The sequence below is a fragment of the Melospiza melodia genome, chromosome 10 (assembly GCF_035770615.1).
Source record: "Melospiza melodia melodia isolate bMelMel2 chromosome 10, bMelMel2.pri, whole genome shotgun sequence".
Taxonomy (NCBI): domain Eukaryota; kingdom Metazoa; phylum Chordata; class Aves; order Passeriformes; family Passerellidae; genus Melospiza; species Melospiza melodia.
In genome coordinates this window covers 24424650-24446226 of record NC_086203.1, presented here as the reverse complement: position 1 = coordinate 24446226, position 21577 = coordinate 24424650, and the positions used below count along the sequence as shown (strand labels likewise).

The 21577-nt window shown below is 43.7% G+C and overlaps 1 protein-coding gene across 3 annotated transcripts in view; it reads right to left on the bottom strand.

Moving 5' to 3' along the window:
• Window positions 1-21577, bottom strand: part of SYNPR (synaptoporin) — a 98037-nt gene that overhangs the window by 7452 nt on the left and 69008 nt on the right. For all 3 annotated transcript variants that reach the window (XM_063164927.1, XM_063164924.1, XM_063164926.1), the window contains 2 exons: window positions 20259-20383; window positions 3529-3727 (listed from right to left, as the gene is read on the bottom strand). In XM_063164927.1, coding sequence (XP_063020997.1) covers window positions 3529-3727; window positions 20259-20383 — 324 coding nt within the window. The remainder of the gene's footprint in view (window positions 1-3528; window positions 3728-20258; window positions 20384-21577) is intronic.

The window sequence follows — 21577 nt, the reverse complement described above, 5'->3', positions numbered from 1 at the left end:
GACATTGGTGAGGAAGTACAACATTTAACCAAAGAGGTGTTTAAAGAACAGACCTGGGTGTGCTTAACTCACTCAATCTGCAACATATGTAAGGAACCAAATGCCTTTCTGCATAATGTGATTATTCATGGGACTCCAGATGCAAAGGAAAGATCTCATCTTCTTAAGATATAAGCATCTTTATGCACCATAAGAATGAGATTAGCAAGTAATCACTATAAAAATGAAATATCTCTTTTCAGGGCTATATCAGTCACCTTTCTTGGCTGAATAATTGTATGCTTTTATATTAATTGACTGGAATATTAATTAAGTGATTTACATTTATACATGAATGCATGTGGTTCCTCATGGCCAAGCTGTAACTTCCAGAGACAAACCTGAAGGCACCTAGGGTATCAGCATGTGGATTTTCAATGGAACACATATGGGGTAAAGAAACCATAGGAAAAATAAGAAGCCTGAGTGATGGGGACTGATATACAATGACTATGCCTATTCTTTCTTTTCTGAGAGACATATGGAAGCATCCTATCCCCTACAATTTCAGCACAGCTGGGTTGGTTACTCTCTGCTTGCAAGAAACTCCAAATGCACAGACCTGAAGCAGAGCATCAACACAGGGGCTGGCCTGGCAGCCCCAGGGTGCAGCTCATCTCTGCTCTCACCACAAACCAGCAGTGCCTCCCAGGTATGTGGTGTCAAACATGTGGGAACCAGCTTAGGTTGGTTTGGCCTGAGAGATGGGGATGTACTGAAAACTGGTGGCATTTTGTACATGGCATTCTTTAAAATCTAAGTCACCACCTCCAATTAATCTCTTTTAAAAGTTTGTCTCTTGAGCACTAATCAGTCACTGGAGAAGCAGCCTTGCCCTCATTGTACCCACCAAGGTGAGACCCCAGCTCCTCACTCCACATGTGCACCATGTGGGAGCTCACAGTGGAATGAAAATCACAGCTGAGGTTTGCAGAGCTCAGAAACACACAGCATGTTTCTGTGAGGTACTAATCCCTGGCAATCTCTCTTTGTTCCTTCAGAAATTGGGACTCCAAGGCCCTCTCTTAGGCTCTTCTATCTGTATGAACCCCTCAGAGGATCCCTCAGGGAGCCAGCAAGGGAAGCAGAGGCTGAAGAGTGCAAGGACTCATCATTCCCTGTGGGAATGGGTGAGTAACACAACCAGGGCCCTGTGTGACCAAAATAAAGACTTTTATCCCCAAAACCTGACAGGCAACATTAGCAACAGAAATGGTTTACTGCATAGTGAATAAACACACCCCTGCCATCCAAACAGGCAGGGAGCAGTTATCTGCTTCTCCCACGGAAAGATTTCCTTGCTATCATGCCTCACTCCACACTGAATGCTAAAATATTTTTCCACAGTTAAAGTGATGCTTTGCTGAGATCTCAGCACATGCAGTTCATTTCCTTGTATCTGTATAAACAAGGTAAACTTGAAACACTTGTGACTGAAATTTTCCCTGCAAGTTTCGTGTGACTTACTGGTCATTAAATTCCTTATAATCATATCTTCTGCACCCAGTCAGGCTTCTGCAATTTGGTAATGCATTGATGGTGACTGCCTGTGCAGGGGCCTTTTGAAAAATATTATAAAATTTCAAGTGAAAGGGGTTTTTTCCTCTCCCAACTTCTCCTGTCATACTCATTTTTCAAATCCTGAAAATTTGTCAGGAGAAAAAGGCAGTTCTGAGAGGGTGCTGCTTAAAGGCAGATGTCATCCCAGACTGAGAAAATACGAAGCCAAGAGGAAGTACAAGGCTTAAAACAGGAATGGTTTTAACCATGAAATTGTGATCAGGCACTGCAGCAGAAGCAAGGATGGATGAAACTATCATCTTCAAACTCTTCACAAAGAGAGAAAAACTGGTAGTCTGGACAAGGTGCCTGATGCACTGATCCTGCCAGGTGATGAAACAGAGTGAGGGCTGCCCTGCCTCCTGCACCAACACGTGCTGCACCAGAGATTTCTGCAGCACTTTTCTTTGGAAGGAGCAATCTCAGGGATGAGACATACTCACACATCTGATCTGATACACGTCAACTCAGAGCAGCATCTGCCTGGAGCTGGAGGATACATTGCCTGCCTCCTGCACAGAGCATGTGTCACCCCTTAGGTGAGCACTGCAGCCCTGAGAAGCTCCTTTTCACTCCATGTTTTCTTTTTCCTTGACCACTGAATTCCTCCTGGCTACAGCTGCCACCCTTTTCTCCAACTGGGGCTCTGCATTTTCCCTACAACTCCACTGCACAGAGGGACTCACACCTGTCCTCAGCCAGACTGTGGTGCTGCAATCATTGCACTGGAGAGTGTCCAGGGACACCAGCAAGGATGTTCTCCAGGTAAAAAAGGTTCTTTATTTCTAAAAATGACAAAAACAACAGAGCTTGCAGTGCACACGATTTGCAGATCATTTGGCTGGGGAAGATGGGACTCTCCTCCTGTCAGGCATAACCTGACCACAACCCTCAGAACCACTCACCAGCAGGAGCTGCTTTTGCTGTAGGACAAACTCAAAAGCATCTTTATATTCCGAAAAAATAAGGTCATATAGCCTTGGTTTAAATACTGTGAAATTGCAAACAGAGGCTTCGGTGACAGACACTGGTTAAATTTAACCTGTAGATTCAATTACAATCCATTACACAGAACAAATTAAGTCAATGTGATGTTAATGCTGTAGCAGATTGTGCCATGCATCCTGTGACAGACACTGCAGCAGCTGTTTCAGGAAAGTCCTGGACAAAGGCAAGTGGCCACATCATGATGTGATATATTAATACCATTGTTTGTCTTTCCTTTTTCTATTGCTACAGAGGATAATGTGGTTGGTCAAAAGTAAGAATTATTTTCCACAAGAAAATTAAGATGTAAGAATTCTGGAACAAATCCTTTGATGAGACTTTGAAATGAGACCTTACTTGATACCAAGAAGAAGCAAGGCACTTTATTTACTCTTTAAATATTTTCCCTGTTCTTTGGCTCCTCTGTGAGGACTTCCTTACATTTCCACACCATTTTCTAGGAAAGGTCCCAGTGTGTTGGTTTGGCACAGCCTGGTTTTTAGTAGCAGGAGAGGAGCACAGGGGTGGCTTCTGTGAGAAGCTGCTGGAAGCTTCCACCATGTCCAACAGAGCCAACCTCTGATAATCTCCTCTTTCCTTTTTTCCCCCCTAAACAAAGCTCTGCTATCATAGGGCTGAGATCCCAATTCTGCTACCACTCAGCTACATGTTCATTATTTGTGTGATCATCGTCACTGCGAGCATTGGGAGAGAAGCACAGGATTTCACAAGTACACACAGGACTGAACTCCTCCTGCACACAGCCTACATTACCTTTGATGTTAAAATATTACATCACCATTAAGACAAAAAAGCAGGTGAATGCAGAGATGCTTTGGGCAGGACACCTGGATATCCCAGACCATGCCAAAACCTCAACAACCGAGAAAGCAGGAGGTGAAGACCATGCCTGAAAACACTGGAAATGCTGCAAACACTTACAATTAAAGGCCCTCTGTTGTTCTCACGGTACTTGTTCTGGAAGAAGATGTAAACCACAGTGGCAGCCAGCGAGTAGAGGAAGGCGAAGACCGCGATGGTGACGAAGAACTCCGCCGAGGAGGAGAAGTCCCCGATCAAGGCGAGCGTCTCCCGGCGCTTGCCTTCACAAGTGGGAGCCTCAAAATTCACTTGATGCAACCTGGAAAACATCCCATGGAGCAGCAGGTGAAGCACAGAAAATGGGAGCTGTTATCTGAATAAAGATTAATACATTTGCTCTGTCTCGTTCCCAATGCACATCGATCCCTGTGAATAACTGGCAGCTGTGGGCAGAGCCCTGTGAGTGCCAGGGTGAGACTGAGCACATGAACACATCTTTTAATCAATCCCAGAGAAAAGTTTATGTTCCAGGGGTTTGGTACAACCCTCCCCATCCTCTCTGGGGTTTTGCCATGGCAACAACTGAAAAAGGATAACATGAGAAACAATGTGATTCTCAGATTCTTACAGTCCAGGCAGCAGAAAACAGAGTCTTATCCTCAGGACTAAGCCCATGGGATACCCGTGTTTGGATGTTCACAATTCCTTTCATCAAATTGTCTGGTGCAGAGCTACCTGTGGCTGTTAGCCCATAGGGCTGCAAGCCACACAGTGCTTCTACATTAAAGGCTTTTAAAATCAAGCTGCAGCAGAAATACACAACTTGGATCAAAGAAAAAGTCTGCATGCCCTGGTTTAAGCAACCTAAGCTCTAACTTCATCCTCATGACTTTTGTGAGTGACTGAACTAATAGATTTATAGTTCTGTCTGGAAGCTTCTGTGACAGACATTTTTCTGCAATAATTTAAATTCCTAATTCAGAAAAAGAAAGGGGATCCATGGAGGGGCCATTTTGGCAGGTCCTGTTGCATGGCCCAGATTCACAGTGGGGACATGGAGCCCAATGAGGGATCACATTGTTCTGCCCTGCACAGGCTGAGTGAAGGGGACGAAGCCAGCAGCAATTAAAGAACTGATGATCTGGTGCTGAGAAAGGATTAGGCCTTCTGGGAGACATTCCTCTGCTCAAGGGCAATTAATGTGCACAACATAAAGCCAATGGGAGCAGCAGCCATAACTATATTTGGCTAAATAAAAAGTTAATTCCCCAGATGAAAACAAAGAACCCATAGCAGAAATCACAAGATGGGTTAATGGTCATTGGAGGATTGGATGACTTTTTGCTTTTGCTGGTCCTGATTAAATGTACCCAAACATGTAGGCAGAACCTTTTCATCAGTGGTTGATGAATAGCACCAGTTATTTGCTCCAGAGGTTTTATTCGCTGTCATTGTAGTAGTGGTGGGATTAAAACAAAAACCAAGTCTGCCCAGATTGCAGAGGTGAGCAGTGGCTGAATCACCTTTCCAGCATAAAGCCAGCAAAGCCTGATGAAATCTGAACACATGAGAGAGATCCTAATGCCAGTGATGTTTCCTGACTTGACTGTCTTTACAGCAGAGTTTTCTTCCCCTCCCCAGGAGCCCTGAACACAGGCTGGACAGCACGTGGTGCTGCAAGTAGCAGCTCAAAGTCCTGTGCATACCAAAGAGGAAACTACTTAGGGAATATTTCTACCAAGATTCAGACATGGAGTTGCTGCCCACCCCTGCCCCTCTGACTGTCCACTGTCAACACAGCCCAGTCTCATCATCAACAATCACCAGCCTTTACAAAACATGGTAAAGCAACTGAGACCATGTTCATTTTCTATTCTCTGTTTTCCTGACTGCACCTTAGTTCTGAATCATAAGCCAAAAAAAAATATTCATATATTACCACCCCACTTGTACCTTCCCAGGAGTGCTTTTATGGCCAGGCACCTGTCAGGGATACGAGATCACAGAAACCTTCCTCCATCAAGTTATTTTTATTCACTTGCTTTTCCTTTTAGATTTCCTTGGTCTCTAAGAGGATGTGCAGTAATTGGTGCCTCTTGTGGCCACCTCACCTCTGTCAAAACAGCCGAGATCTCTGCTCTGCAAAGGGCCCCAAAATAGACCATGATTCAGACCTGGGAAGAGGAGCTGTGACAGGCAGGAGAAGTGAGGCAGCCAAGCCCTGCGGTGCTTAGGGTGGATGCTGACTGTACATGATACATCTGAAAAGTTTCTTTAAGGCAGGGGAGGATCACTGACAGAAAATCCACTTTCACTAATCAAAGCCTTTTTGATCTGGAATGGCATCTCCAAGAGAAAGCTCTGATTTTTTCCCCACTGATGTTGCTGAATCAGCCTTTCTGGGGGCAGGATGGCTTGGGGATGACTCACAAAACATTAATTGCCTCCACCTCTCACTTTTGATACAATTCTACCTGTTCTGTCTCTTATTTCCTCTGACTTACTCTTCTTTCATCTTCTCTTATCTCTCTCCTCTTTTCCTTCAAGTCACCCTTGGCCAGTGTCCTCCTTCTGCTGCTTTTCCAATTTCCAGCACGACCCCTCCATTCCACCTTCGACTCTCCATTTGCTAAACAAAATCAGGAGCCCCAAGAGTGACCCTTTGCAATCACACCCTTTGCACTTTGTTAACATTTGTTAGGCTGCATTAACAGGAACTATTTTCACTGATTGATGGGCAATGCAAATAAGGAACACAAAAATAATGAATTTATTCAATTAGGGAAACCTTTCCCCCTGTAAGTTCCTCCAGGGTTTCTTTGGCCTTGTACTGCACTGAGTATTGCTATTAATACAGAAATAAAGCTCCTGGCTTTGGAATGTGACCTTGCATCCCACACTCAGCAGAGCTGCACTAAGGTCGTCCTCGCTGCCCATGGTTACCAGCACCATCCTTTTGTTAACAGCAGCTGCCATGGCCAAGCCATCCAGGCCCAAATTCCCCCAAATTCACTCCAGTCTGAAGTAAGTCCACCAAAGGCAGTCAACTTTCACTGATGAAGTCACAGTAATTAAGGGCTTCTGAGGCTTCTTCCACCACTTGGCAAACTTTCCATTGCCGTGGGAAATATGATGACAAGACAGCTGTATTGTCTAGCTTGACAAGATCAAAGGAGGGCAGGAATGTTTTACAGTGAAAAAGGGGATTTTTTCATTGTTCCACAGCAGCAAAGAGCAGTTAAATTTTCAGATGCTAATTACCCTTGCTCTGAAAAGAACACATGAAGCCAGACACATTGAACAAAGCTACAGCTGTTACATGTGCATGGGGGAGCAAAAGTTGTGGTCTCTCCATGTGAACGTGAAGTTCCCTTTTCTTCCTGAGCCTCAGTACAATATTGAAGCCACAACTTTCTTTTACTCATAGCCTTCCACTTTTTTTTGAGCAGCTTAATTCCCCTGATGATCCTTGAGCATGAAAATAGTCAGAGCCAACCTCCCCAAAGACCTGTCTCACTCCACCAGCAGAAGGGTAAGTGATCTAATATTGTCTGATTCACCCCCTTCAACAATGCACACAGGGCTTAAACTTGAAGCCAACAGAACACACAATTAACACAAGAATGTGCTCAAATGTTATTGATGAACCAGCATAGATTTCCTCTCATGGGCTTTGATTAGTGTGTGGATTAATAAATAGCAGATAAAGTTCTGCCTCCAAAAAATTCTCAATGGGGGTTAGTGTTTCTCCATTCCTTTAGCAGGATCTAGTGAAAAACAGGCAAAAAAAAAAAAAAAAAAGCTCTGTTTTGGCAGGTTGTCCTATTTTCTGAAAATAGCATCTTGTAATCCACCCTCCAACTGGTCTACAACATGCTGGAATAAAATCTGCAACACCCACACACGTGCTTGCAAAAACCCAGAGATCCATTATCTTTTCACTGGGCTCTATTTCCCCCCAACTTGTTTCTGGAACTCAAACTGTCAATTGTCTTTATTGTCTGCAAATCCCTGAGAGAAATAAATCACTAGAAATGACTTATTGCAGTAGTGCTTGTGGAGGGGTTTCTTGGGAAATGTTTATTTTGGCCGATAATCTCCAAAATGAGGGGAAAATGAAATTTCAAAATACAGTAGTGAAATGCTGACATGCACAGAGCCCCTCAGCAAGTCAAACTGCTCTGCTGAGGCACAAAAACGTGACAAAGGTTTACATCTTCCTTTCTCAGTAAATACACAGTAAAGACATTTCTTTTAGTTAGCCCTGGAAACACCGGAGTTCCCTCATTTCAGAGCACTATCCTGGTGTGCTTTGACACCAGTGCCTCCAGCCAGCCAGTCCCTGGGCAGATGTACCTTTTTGAGGCACCAAATATGGATTTTTTTTTGTAGGCTTAGTGGAAGAATACAAATAAATGGGAGCCTTTCTTCACACAAGGCTCAACATTCCTGCAAAACTTCTCTAGAGATATTACCTACATTAAGAAAAACATTTTGAAAGTCATCTCTAATAGTCAGGTCAAAGCAGAAATCTTCCTGCAAATGAAAAGTCTTTTCTTTAAGGAAACTGGGGTCCACTGACTCTTCCAACACTCTTCCCAGCCTGCTCTTCTCACTGCAAAGAACACTTCCCCCAGTGCTGGGCATTCCAGAATGTTTGGCATTAAATCCTGGCTGTCTCAAGTTTGCTCACCCAGCAAGGAACAGATTTCCTTCCAGGCTTCAGGAGGATGGATGGAGTGAGCTCTGCATTCTCATCCTCCTCCTCCCCCCAGATCTGCTCTGCAGGGACAAAATCCTGAGTGGGGGGATCAAATTCATTACCCAGCAATTCCCATAGGATCTGAACCTTTGCACCCAGGAGCTGCTGAAGTTAGTGTCAGGAAGAAATCCTGTTAATACCACATTTGAACACCTTGAAGCCATTAAATGCTGAAGTTCTCTCCAGCCTTTCAAAGTCAAATAGCTGAGATGTTATTCAAGCCCTGGACAACTGTGGGGATGAGATGGGGTTTGCCCCTCAGCAGGACAGCAGCTACCATGGAGGTGACTGCTCCCAGGCTCTATTCTGGTAAAAAAGAGGTTTTTACCCTTTTGCTAACAATGATAAGACTGTTTCTCACCCCAAGCTGCTCTCCAACAGCTCTTTCCCTAATGAAGAAATTACCTTACTCAAGTATTCCCAACCCTTGCCTTTACATTGCACTCTGCCATGACACACATCTCAGTGCTGCCTGCACATACCACAGCCTTTCAAAACTGAGATGTTTCTCCATCCTTCCTAACAATCCCAGCAGTTTTCCCTACCTCACTCTAACAGCTGCCCCAAAAAACAACACCCTTCCAGACTCCTCATCACCCAAAGGTGCCCTCAGTACCCTCTTCCCCTACAGAGCAGCAGCACAATCATTTCCACTGCATACCTGCCCCTAAAAATCTGTTCATTTTTATCTGGAGAATTTTGCAGAAAGCAAAATTAAAATCTGCCATCTGACTCAGCAATCCAAGCCTGTTTTTTGTTTCTTTCCTTTCTGGAAGAAGAAGGGATAGAGCTGGCTGATCAAAGAGTATTTGAAAATATTTCACTTTGAACTTCTGTCCGCTCAATAAATCCTCTCCATTTATTACCAAAAAAATGAATTCCAAAGCCCACATCACTCTAGAATTATTCAACACTACCAGTCATTTCACACAAATACATATATCATCTTGCAAACATTTATTTCTAGCTCCTGTCCTGGACATTTGAACATCCTAAAGCTCTCCCCTTTGTCATAGATGATTTTAGTGGCTTATACTCATCCAAATCCATGTCCAGAGCAGCATGACCAAAACAAACCCCAGATGGTACTGCTGGGAAGCTAACCAGGAAAACTGTAGCAACCTACACTCTTTTCTGGATTATGTCCAGTCAAAATAATTAAAAATATTTCCCTCCTGATACTTTCAATTTCCTAGCTTGCCAGGTTCCCAGCCCTCTCCAGCACAGAACTGTGCTGCAGATGTTTGACCAGCAGTATTTCCCTACAGTTCTGGTCTATCAGGACAAACTGCAGGCACAGCTGCTGTGCCAGCATACTACACTGTGTGCTGTCCTGGGACAGGGGCAATTCCCCCAGGGCAGGCAGCTCAGAGCAGGTTCACCACGACACCTACCCAGAGCTGGGCACCTCATGGGTCCCTCTGCTCCATCCCTCTACCCCACATTTAATTTCTCCTGTTAAGACAGTGAGTCTGAGACCCTCTGAGGTGCTCAGGCCCCCAGGAAGAGAAGCTACACAACCCCTTTGAGGGTGGGTTCAGAAGGCACTGGAACAGGGACAGCACTGGTGGTGGGCAGTGCCATACCCCAGCTTGAGATCCCCTGCAGGACCCATTCCCAGTGACTGTGTGCACAAAGCTCTTGGGAAACAGCCTGCACAACGTTCCTGGGGGAAGGAACATCTGGAGTGGTGCCAGCCCTGGGAAGGAGCCTCCCCAGGCTGTGCAGGAGTAGCAGGAGTGCAAACCCTACTACTCCATCGTAGCACCAAAAAGCCAACAAAAAGGCTCATTATAGAACACATGCTGCTGGGAGTGCTTGCTGAGCTGAGTGGGTGATTCCAACCCCACTTCCAAGCCTTTATCCAAGACCCAGATTTATCTCCCAAGATAATTTCACAGCTCTTCTCAGGAACACATGCTGTGCAAGCAGAGCACAGTGCTCAAAGACATGTTCCACCAGTCTGTACAGCCCAGATACCTTCTAGATTGGGCACTTGCATTCCTTGTGGTACAAACCAGTGGCAATACATTCTGATTTCCCTTCACTGGGATATTTTCTTGGGACAAACTGCTTTCTAGTCTCTGGGAAACTTTGCTACTGTCTCTGAAGGAAGATAACCCTTAATTACCTTTAAAAAAAGCCATCATGTTCATGGAACAAGGCAAATTATAGGACCTGGAAATGCCACTGGCATACATTTACATCACCATATAAATAAATATTCAGTGTTACCTGGTCCCATCATGATATCCTGGCTGAACCCATGGCTCTCATGTCCCTCCTGCTGCCTTCTCCTCTGGACAGACACAGGAAACAGCTTCCAAACTGAGAAGCTGCTGTCAGAGCCAAACAAAAGCTTCCATTTGGAGAAAGATCTACAGAAATCTAAACATCTACAGATGAAATATGAGCAGTAGAAATCACAAAGAAAAGCCATTGAATATAATAAGACCATTCCTGAGAAGCGGATGTATCAAATCCCTGGCAGTGTTTCTGCATGGAGCAGTGTGGGACTGCTGATCTGCAATTCCTGCAGAATTGCAATTCCTGCTCACACCACCTCCAGTTCACCTTCCCTTCCACCATCCAATGGGCTATGAACTCCAGGGAAAAGAATTCCAAATTCTTGGCATCGCCTGGTGTTCAGCCAGACCCACCTGAAAGCACAAATACTTCACCCTGTGACAAGCAGTGTCACACACATTTTCATCTAGATCTAGACCCTGAAAGCAGCAATTTCACCCCCCAGACCAACTGATATAAATACAAGGGCAATTACAGAAGATGCAGCAACATTTACTCCTTTGTGTATTTCAATATTACTTTGTATTTAACTATAATTTTTCTCAAGTATATTGTCCTAATGTACCTAAAGCAATCAGATTAAGTTCTCTGGAGTTTTATGGGATGACTCCAATGAAACTCCCAGTCACAGCATGTACATTTGGAAGGATATGACAAATCCTTTCCTCAGGGAGCTGGTGGGCTGCAGCACAGGCTGAGCACACTTGTGGATCTGCTGATGGACCTGCAGACAAAATTCCAGCACCTTCACACCTTGAATAGCCCAGGAGGTGTGAAACCACAGAGGACAGGCATTGAGTGGGGCTGTGCTGCATGGGCTTGGATGCACATCCTCTCCAGAGTCTACTGAATGAAAAATATTGAATTTATCTCCTGGCAAATAAATTAATGTAGAATCCAGGTGTGAGAGGAGACCAAAGACATCCCATGCATCCCATCCCCTACAGTCCTGGGGGAATCTTCATGACCCCTGCACAGCAAATGCACATTTTGGAGCAGGGAAAAAGGGGAAGGGCATGTGTTTGATTGTCCCCCAGCTGGGTCACCATGTGCCATACAGGGATTAAATACCAAACAAAGCAAAGCCAAAGGGTGGCTGCTTTGGTTGCTTCTGTACTGACAGCATGAAAATGTGCAAAAATAAATTTGCAAGGGAAGTTGCCTAAATTCTGACTTTTAGGAAAAGCCTTTGTGGCAGGCACAGATAAAACACTATCACTGCACAATACTGCAGAGACTATTCATGAATATATATTAAAAATTCAAATGGTGAAAAAGCTGCAACAAATCCAAAATCAACTTCCACTTAGAGAATAAATTTGGCCTAAAGAATTAATGAAGATTTTTTCTGGCACTAAAACAGTGTTAAGCATAAAATACAGCCTCTGTGAAGAAAAATCAGCCAGTATGGACCATCCAAATTCAGGAAAAGTCCAATTTTTGAGTGTCAAAAGAAAAGCTGTACAATTTACACAGGTTTAAGAAGGTGTTCTCCCTTATCTGCAGCAGACACCATCTCCAGAAATTTCCTACCACTCTCCTTCCCCCTCCAGCTGAGTGCCCATGAGCTCTGTGTTCTTGCAAAGTTTGCACATGGACACCAAGACAAGAACTGACCAGTCTGAAGAGCTGTGAGCCAAGACAAGCCTCCTCTATGGCCCCAGTTCAGCATTCAAGGATGTGTTTGTTCTGAGTTTTAAGGGATTAAAAGCTGTAGAGTAGAAGCAGAACACTGATGACAGCAGCAACTGAGATGACCTCAACATCTGGAGAAGTCACCTTGTCTGCAGAGCTGCTGCCCCATCACAAAAATACTGCCTGGACCCATCAGCTTGTCCTTGGTTAATAATTGTCCTTGCAATTAACTGGAGACTTTGTGGTTTTACAAATCTTCCTCCCCTGACCTCCTCAAGCACTGAGTCCCTCCTGACAGCCCTGAATGAGCAAAGGCTTTGCCACCCCTGGGCTGCAGCTTCTTGGCTGTTTACAAAGTAGTTTGACCCAGAAGCCATCCAGACCAGCCATGAAATTGTGGGGGTGGTGGGTGGTCTCTTGCTTCAGCAGCACAGTTGTGATGAGGACCACATGCACAGGGTTAGCCCCAAAGGGAAGCTGAAGATGTGGCTTTATCAGATTTCTGGTAAATCTGATTTTATCAGATTTCTATAGATCTCATGCAGGAACAAAGGGTGACTTGAAACATCTCTGGTCCCTCACTTGTGAGGAAAGGACACTTGCCTTTATCCACAGTTCCAAAAGTGCAAACTGGCAGTAATGACCATTCTTTGCCAATCTTGAAGATTTATACAAAGTGGCTTTTGAAGATTGTAACTGGGGTCAGGAGGAGGCTCTCAAAACTAGAGAAGTCACAAAGTCATCCATATTTTTATCTGTTTTAATCAAACCAGCAGTAGTTCCATCACACTCTGACAATAGGAATTACACTGTACATTGTACTCATGGACAGCTGTTACTGCAGACCAAGTAAAAAAGCCCATTTTCTCCAATTTTCTTCCATTTTCTCTTTTTCTAAAGACAGTATTTCACACTCAGTGTGGTCCTTGAAGACGTGGAAATTGGAGAACGCTGATTTGCAGTTTTCAATTACTTCAGTGGTCTGTAGCCATGCACAAGCAAGCCAAAATCACATCAGGGCTCTGAACTATGGGATGCACTCTTTAATCACCAGAGCCAGTTATAAAAATGTGAAATATTATTTTCTATTACAAACTATGCTCATTCAAAGCTGAAAAGTACTTATTCTGCAGACCTGGATCACCTTTTCCCCAGCCCAGGAGACAATCTGAGAGCAAAAAGCTCTAACTAAACCAACAGCTCATTGATCAGTGCTCAGCTTGGCTGTGCAAGCTCCATGTTCAGGCTGCTTCCAGACTTGCATCAGTACAGAGACTTGACCAAGGTCTCTGATGCCTGCACTTCCAGGGAAGTGCTGGGGCCATACTTTAAATAGCTCACAAAGTTTCTTGCATTCACATCAGAATGGCAGAAAATCTTTTAACTGGCTTTCCATTGGGAGATTTTGAAAAATTGAGCTGCAGTTTTATGGATAGTCCTATAAATTACCAGATGTAAAAATCACAACTGAGAAAAAAAGGTCTATTTCCTAGTTAAAAATATATCTTTAATGCTTCAGTTTGCATCGTTAAGTCATATTAAATATGAAGATACTTTGTGAAGGTGTCACAATAATAGATATTTGTAACCTGAAGGATTTGCTGAATTTTACCCAACAGGATGCAACATTATCCTCCTCATTCATACAATTTCCTCTTTCCACTAACAGTAAAAGTTCTGGTTAGGCAAATTATTCATTAAGAGGTCAAAATTAAGTATGCAAAGCACTGCTGAGGTCAGAGTTTGAAACAGTTGTAGGAAATAATTAAAGCCATGCCTGAGCCCTCAGTGCCCATCCTACACAGCCAGTTTATATAACAGGGATACTGGTGAAAATCTCCAGCTTAGCTGATGTATTACTGAACAGTTTTCCTCATCATTTCAGCTGTTAACCCCAGATCTGTAGTGCCAGATGAGGCAGTCCCAGTTTGGCAAGAAAAGGGACTGCACTAATGCAGCTTTCACTATTGCAGATCCAGAGGGGACCACTGTGGCACAGCTCATGGTCCTCTGAACTCCATCCAACCATCCCTGCAACTCCTGCTTGTGCAAAATCTGCTTCTCAGAAGCACCAAGTTTTCTTCTGAGAAGTTCCAGGGTGGAGATTTATGCCTTCATTAAGCTGGAATGGGTCATGCAAAGTTTAACCAGCCCCTCTCCCCTTCCCAGGAGCTCTGCCAGATCTGCCTGGGAACTGGGGATCTGCATTTTGGCACAGCTCACACCTGAAGCCCGTGCACAGCTCCTGATGCCTTGCTTCTGCTCCTGTCTATGCACAGGAGGTTTAGGACACCACAGCTTGGTTTTGCAGAAGGGGAATCTTCTGTAAGGTGAAGATATCCAAAATAAAACACAAACCTTAAGGAGTTCAGCTGACTCTATGACTTTACTCTTTCCTATCTCCAACCTCCCAAGAGTCTGGGAGCAGAGCCCACCACAGCTGCCTGGAAGTCAGCACTGCAGGCAGCTACTTAGTGGAATGAATTTCTATTTATCAGCAGCTCTCAGTCTCCCAGCCATTACAGACATTCATAATCTTTCAGCCAGAATGTTTTTCACTGAATTCTGAAGCAAGATTTACAAATGGATGGCAAAAAATAGAAGGATAGCACACACTGGAAGAGAAATGTGCTAACATTACCAGAGGCCTTTTCCAAAGAAAGATAGATGCAAAGCTCAAAAAGTTAGATGTTTTCTCCTTAATTATCATTTGTAGCTTCTAAGTAGGCAATTTAGATCTGGCTGTCATATTTCAAATGGAAGACTAGACTGCCCATAGCATGCAGATGAGGTGAACACTTTCAAGGGTGCTCAATGGGAATGTCTTTATTCAAATGAGATGCTTAAAGTGAATGAAAAGCTCCCATAAAACATAATTTCCTTTTCCTTCAGAAGGAAGGGCCACTTGAAGAGACAGCTTTACTAGCACACTGAAAAGATACTAATATGTGATTTAGAATAAAATGGAAAACATTTGTTTTGCTCACTGCTTGATACAAAGATGTGCAAAGACAAATTTTCATCAGGGTCTCATGTTAGTACCAGGAAATCTGACTCTGTCCTTCTAGTAACTGTGGCTCAGTGCTCCTAACACCTCTGCACACACTTCACCTAAGAAGGTGGCTAGGGTGAGAGTGTTTAAAATTTAACAATGTCATCCTCCAGGTCAATATTTTCCATGTAGTTTGCAGAATGAATGCCCCAAGAAAAGACAAGAGATGCTCCCAATTATTTCCCATGCATCATTCAACTTGGGGATATACCCTGTATGTAGGCTTGGCTTAAAGCATCCCCAAAAGCTACAGGCAAAGAGATTTTAGTCCAGGGTCTGCCTCAAGACTTAACTTAGGGGTTTGTATAGAGATTGTTTTCCCTTCCCATTGCTCTGCAGGTTCTACCAGCTCAACATCTCTGCTCATGGGACACCCACGAGCCACAGACCCCACCAGCATCACCCAGAGCCAGGCTCTGGCACAGCATTCCTGCCTGGAATGGACAGGGCACAACCACAAAGAGCCTCAGCACAGAGCACCTCTCCCAGCACATCATCACAAGTGCACTCTGAGGTGCAAAGGTTCATTTAAATCAGTACTTGAAAATGTTTCAGTGCAACTCTACCAGTTGCAAGTAAAACAGCAAGCTTGTGATAGAAATAATTAACTAGCAAAAAAATCTTCAGTACGGACTTGGTAAGTTAAGTATACAAAAATACTTGCTTTTAGGAGGACTGTTGAAAAAGCATCTTAAAATAGTGAATAGCAGTAACAACTGTGTACCCAGTAGGTGTACTCTTCTACCACTTATTATCAAAGTAAGCCCAAGGAAAAAACAAGTACATGATAAAAATATTTCTGGGATCACAGAAAATAATAAACAAATAGGACCTTCACTAGGACTCTTATTATAGATAAAACATATTGCTTCAGGGCACTTGGATAAGTGACAAATCCAATCTGAAAGGGTGATGGACTGTGAGAGCAACAAATAATCCCAAGATACTGAATTTTTTTTCCACCCCCTCAAAGAATCATTGCCTGGGTGAGGGTCAAGTTAATGAACATCCTAATGTGTGCCAAATTTGCAATAGACTCTGTATCAAGCACAGATCCTACTGCTAGAGAAAAACTGCCACTGTAGGGCCAGAGAAATTGATTCCTTATTTGAACTTGTCAAACTTCCAAAATGCATATACAGGTATCCATAGAATGGCTGATTTGTGCTTTAAAACATGAGGAAGGAAGAAATGCTCTGTGATAAAACTAGAATCAGGCCAAAATGAGAAAAAAAATCCTCAGGTGAATATTTATAACATCTTTATAAACATCAGATTAGGCATGTAAGAGTCTGGCAAGCTCTGTAGCAGCGTGTGGCAGAGCTCCAGGACACACTGTAGGAGGATATTAGGGATTAGACTTCAGGTTAATTTCCACACTGCAGGGTGACTACAGGGTCATGGACATGAGCTGCAGGAAGCTTAAATGAATCAGAGTAATTGTGGATGGAAAAGCATCCATCTCATCTGCTGTTCCAGGAGAGATGGTGGAGCCAGATTGGGGGTCAATTATGTCAGTATTGGGGGGGCTCTTCAGTGGTTACTGCACCCTAGCAGCATGAGGTCAGAGCAGAAGCTCAGCTGGGAATGGCTCAGCTGGGAATGGCTCATCCTCCTCATGCTCCTGACACAGCCACCCTGCACAGGCAGGGCTTTTCTCCCAGGGAGCCTGCCTCCCAGCAGTGCCGAAGCACCACTGCACCAGGTCACTCTGGAAGTGATTAGTACATGATTAGCCCACTTTTATGCTTCTCCTCACTTCCCCCTTTTCAAAGGGCAAATTAATCCAGGTCCAGAACTAACTAGGAAAGTGATTCCAGCAGAAATGAGAAGCAGAACCTTGTGAAAAAGGTTTCTTTGGGTTTTCCTTTTGGTGCTCCCCAATTTCCTGCTACTAGAGTTACAACAGCAGTAAGACAACACAGGAGCCAAGCATAACTTCCAAAAAGCCATAACTTTAAATAAAACCAAGAAAAAATTAATCTTAATTTACAGGTATGTTTCAAAACTTCCAAAATAATTGTACTAATTATTTCTCTTGCACTAATTTTTATTTCTTGCTGGAGATTTTTGCAATTTGTAGGTTGGGGCTGAGAAAAATCTCAATAAGCAGGTGTGAAGATGCTCCTTTGTTTTGGGAGCATCTGGAGCTACCTGCTGTGGAGTGCAGTGCTGCTTCTGTGCATTCAAGACTGGCCTAAGCCCACACCCCACCAGTCCTGGTTTTGCCCTCCTGCATCCTCCTTTTCTTTAGCTCAGGTGATTGGCCCCACACGCATTGGTCACAAGTGCAATGCCCATCCTTTCAGTCTGGAAAACTACATCCTCATTCTGATCTTGCTTTAATAGGAATATTTTCAGGTTCCCTCAATCTCATTTCCAAAACACCCAAGCCTTCCTGCTTTGCCCAGCTGTCCTGTTCAGCCTTACCACTTTGTTTACCAGTTTTAGGCTCTTGACACTTGTCATCTATTGGCCAAGGTCTAGCAGTTCATTTTTTGGGAGAAGAAAATAAAGCCACAAATTCACAGCAAGAGAAATGAAAGCAGCTGGAAGCACCACTTTCTTTGTTTCAAGTCATGCTGGAAGGTGCAGCTAATAAAAAAGCAGCACTCAGGTATTTTGACTGCTTCAGTGTCACTGCTGACAGCCCCAACAGCAGCGGGGTGTCAGATGCTCAGCAGCTTCTCTCCTTCCACCTACACCTCCCCCAGCTGACAGCCAATAATCAGGACTGTGAAGGCATTTGAAAGGAAAATGCCATGGGAAGATGGACCTGAATGCAAGACAACTAGTGGGAAATTCATCCTACCTAACAATGCCTGCAAGCCCATGCAGGGAGATGAGCCTCAGCCTGAGGAGCACAGCCTTGATTAGAGAGCCTCAGCTTTTCTGAGCTGCCTTTTCCAAGCTTATTCACTGCTCTGAGATGTTACCTTTCCCAGCTAATCTCAGTTCTGTTTTTAGAGCACCCCATCTCCGTTCTGTGGAGAAAAGCAAAAAAAACAAACACACGAGAAAGTCACAGGAATATTTGGATAAAACACTGAGATGACACCAAGTTCCAAAGTAGCATATTCTCCAAGCACACATCTGCTGCCTCGTGTAATCTGCACATCTCTGGACACTTTTTGCGTATGCCTCAGGTTTGCAAACAAAATCCCAAATTGCACAAAATCTAAGTGTATTCATGTTTCTCCTGAAACAGCAGCTAAGTGTCATCTCCCCTCTCACCTGCACATTTCAGGTGTGTTTGTACCACTGTACATACATCCCATCTGTGCATGCTGAGTTCAAGGGCCAGCTACAGCCCCAGCTGGATCCCTCCTGCAAATAAACCCTATTCTGCATCATCTCTGCAACATGCTGGTATGTTACATTGCCCATCAATTACTTCCAGTTTTCTAATAAGCAAAACTGTGGGAGATTGCAGATCCAGCCACTTCCTTCTAGAAACAATGGCTGATGTGCCTGGTGGAACACCAGGAGACACTTCAGGGCTCCTTCTCTCTGTTTTATTAACTTTTAAAATAAAATACTATTTTATAATCATGCAAACTAAAAGCACTTCACTACAGGGTGTACTTGTAATGAATGTTGGAGAAATGACCTATTTGGAAGTGAATCAAATTACAAACTCACATAACTCAATTTTCAGGATCTCTCCTACGCATACTAAGCAGAAATGAAAGAAAATGTGGACATATTCAAGCCAAAAAATAAACATGTGTAATACCAGGAAATGTGACTTTTTAGAGTAATAAATGTATGGCAAGCAAGAACAATTCAAGGAATCAAATTCAGTTCCCACTGTTTGGAAATTGCTGTATCTTAGAACATGTTAAAGAAATAGATGCTTTCAAGTCTGGTCTGTACATAGCAATCATAAGCAAAACAGCATGTGATTTCCCAAGGAAGAAAACTGATTTTAGAGTCATAGTGTACTAGACTTGAGATTGAATTATGCATTCTTTTCTTAATCATCTCAATTCCTTGAAGAAATCACTTACACAAAACTGAATGGTTTCTGCAATGGACTTGACATATATAGAAAAAAGACTGTAGATGCTCTTTTGAAGCAGGATCTTAAATGGCAAGAACATTATTTATATTAGTACATATTATTATATATATATGTGTAACTACACTACAGTTTTCAGATGTACTTAAAAACCATAAAAAACCCTATAAAAACTGTTTTCCTTAATCACTAAGTTTAAAGCATTCAGACACCAAGAGATGCAAACAGGCAATTAATAAAATTTTCAAAGAGCATTTCAAAATTCTGGTTCAAGCTCATTTTGGCTTTTTGCTTCCCCGTCCCTTGGAGCAACCATCTCAGATTCTTGTTACTGCAGTGGATGGGAAACCTCTTTCATTTCCAGCTGAAGTTAGTGGGTACACTACAGTTTTTCATCTTGGGATGATTCCCTTGGAGCAGCTATTTCATATCCTTGCTACTGCAATGGATGGGAAATCTCTCTCATTTCCAGCTTCAGTTAATGGCTACACTATAGTTTTTCATCTTGGGATGACTGTGTTGTTTTATTTTTCCTTGCCTCCCATTTCCCACTCCCCCAGCTTTCCTGTCCTCCCCAGGGCTCTGGAATCTGGGAGTCATGAATTCTCCTCTGCTGAGCTCCCATTCCCAGCAGCTCCAAGGCTCCATCCACTCCAGGTGGATAGCCAAATGAGTAGCCAAACTCATTCCTCCTGTACAGCAGAGGAAAATTCTGGAGCCCCAGACTGGTGCTTGACTGAAATGTGCTGTAAGTGAAGGATTCCCTCCCTTGCAGCTTGGCCAGCCCAGCCCCGAGAGACGAAGCGTGCACAGCCGGGGTTGCCTGAAGGGGCTGGCAAAGGCTGTGCCAATGCTGAGGTCACTCAGACTTACCTGAAGGGGCAGACAAAGGCTGTGCCAATGCTGAGGTCACTCAGACTTACCTGAAGGGGCAGGCAAAGGCTGTGCCAATGCTGAGGTCACTCAGACTTACCTGAAGGGGCTGGCAAAGGCTGTGCCAATGCTGAGGTCACTCAGACTTACCTGAAGGGGTAGGCAAAGGCTGTGCCAGTGCTGAGGTCACTCAGACTTACCTGAAGGGGTAGGCAAAGGCTATGTCAATGCTGAGGTCACTCTCGGACTTGTTTGCACAGTCCACACTGAGGCGCAGCTCTCCAGAGTACCCGCCGCATGTTGCAAATGCAAAGATTGCAAAAAGCTGTCAAAAACAAACAATATTTTTATTTAGTTTCATTTCAGTGACCACCACGAGCAGATCCATGCTGTAGCTCTAGCTCAGCCCCAAACTGATCCCCCTCAGGTCGGGTTATCCATCACTCCTTGCATTTAAAGCATTGCCATACATTATTCCTTACCCTTCCCAGAAGCACAGAGCCATGACACATGAAGCTCTGTTGCCACACAGACAGAGCCATCACCATTTGTCCATGCCAGCCATCTCAGCCCTTCCCTCCTGTCTTGAACCCTGTTTGGGATTCACAACCCAAGCAGTTATTTCAATCACCCCACAGACAGGTGAGATTGGATGAGAGGGATGGATATTGACTGAACATAATGAGTAATTCTTAACCCAAACAAAACAGTGGCAGAAGTATTTCAAAGGTGCCACCAGAAGCAGCAACAGCAGACCCAGACAGTTCACACAGCCACCATTGTATTATGTGGCAAAACACAGACATGACCTGCCCCTCTCCCAGTTAATTTATGACTTAGAAAAAACCCACATTGTTTGTTTTAATTACTTTTCCTAAATTACCACCATAATCTAAAGTGGACATAGAGGTGAAATAAACTGACTGCAAAGCAGAAAGGAATTCCAGACTTTGGCTGGAGTCAGGCAAACTGGAACGGAAAAAGGAGCTTGTGTGGCTCTGATGCAAACCTATAACACATGTTAATCTTCCAGGAGAAAAATAATGAAGGAAGGAGTATGCAGGGCAGAGACACATCAGCTCTTATATCAAGGGTTCAAAGAAAGGAATTGGAAGCAGGCAAAAGTATCTTCAAACATCACTGATGTAGGCTTCCTTGGAAGACCCCAAGTAGAAGTGGGTACAGTTTATTTATGCAGTTGTAATTTAAATTAAAAGACAGGTTAGATTTTGTTGATTGCAGCACTATAGCCCTGAAGTACTCAATCAGTTTTAACAGAGTTACTGTGAGATCTACAGAAGGGCAGATCAGGGAAATGGCAAGGAAATGCCCAATCCCAGCCACAATTAAATGAGCTAAAATCAGGAACCCAGAGGAAACAGAGTGTTCACATCTGGGAAAGAAACCATGTTTTTGGACATTGAAAAATAATGCAGCAAGCAGATGTAATAGCAAAATAACAGACTGAAAATATAATAAATAGAAAAACTAGATCTTTTCTTGCTGCACAAGGCTTTGT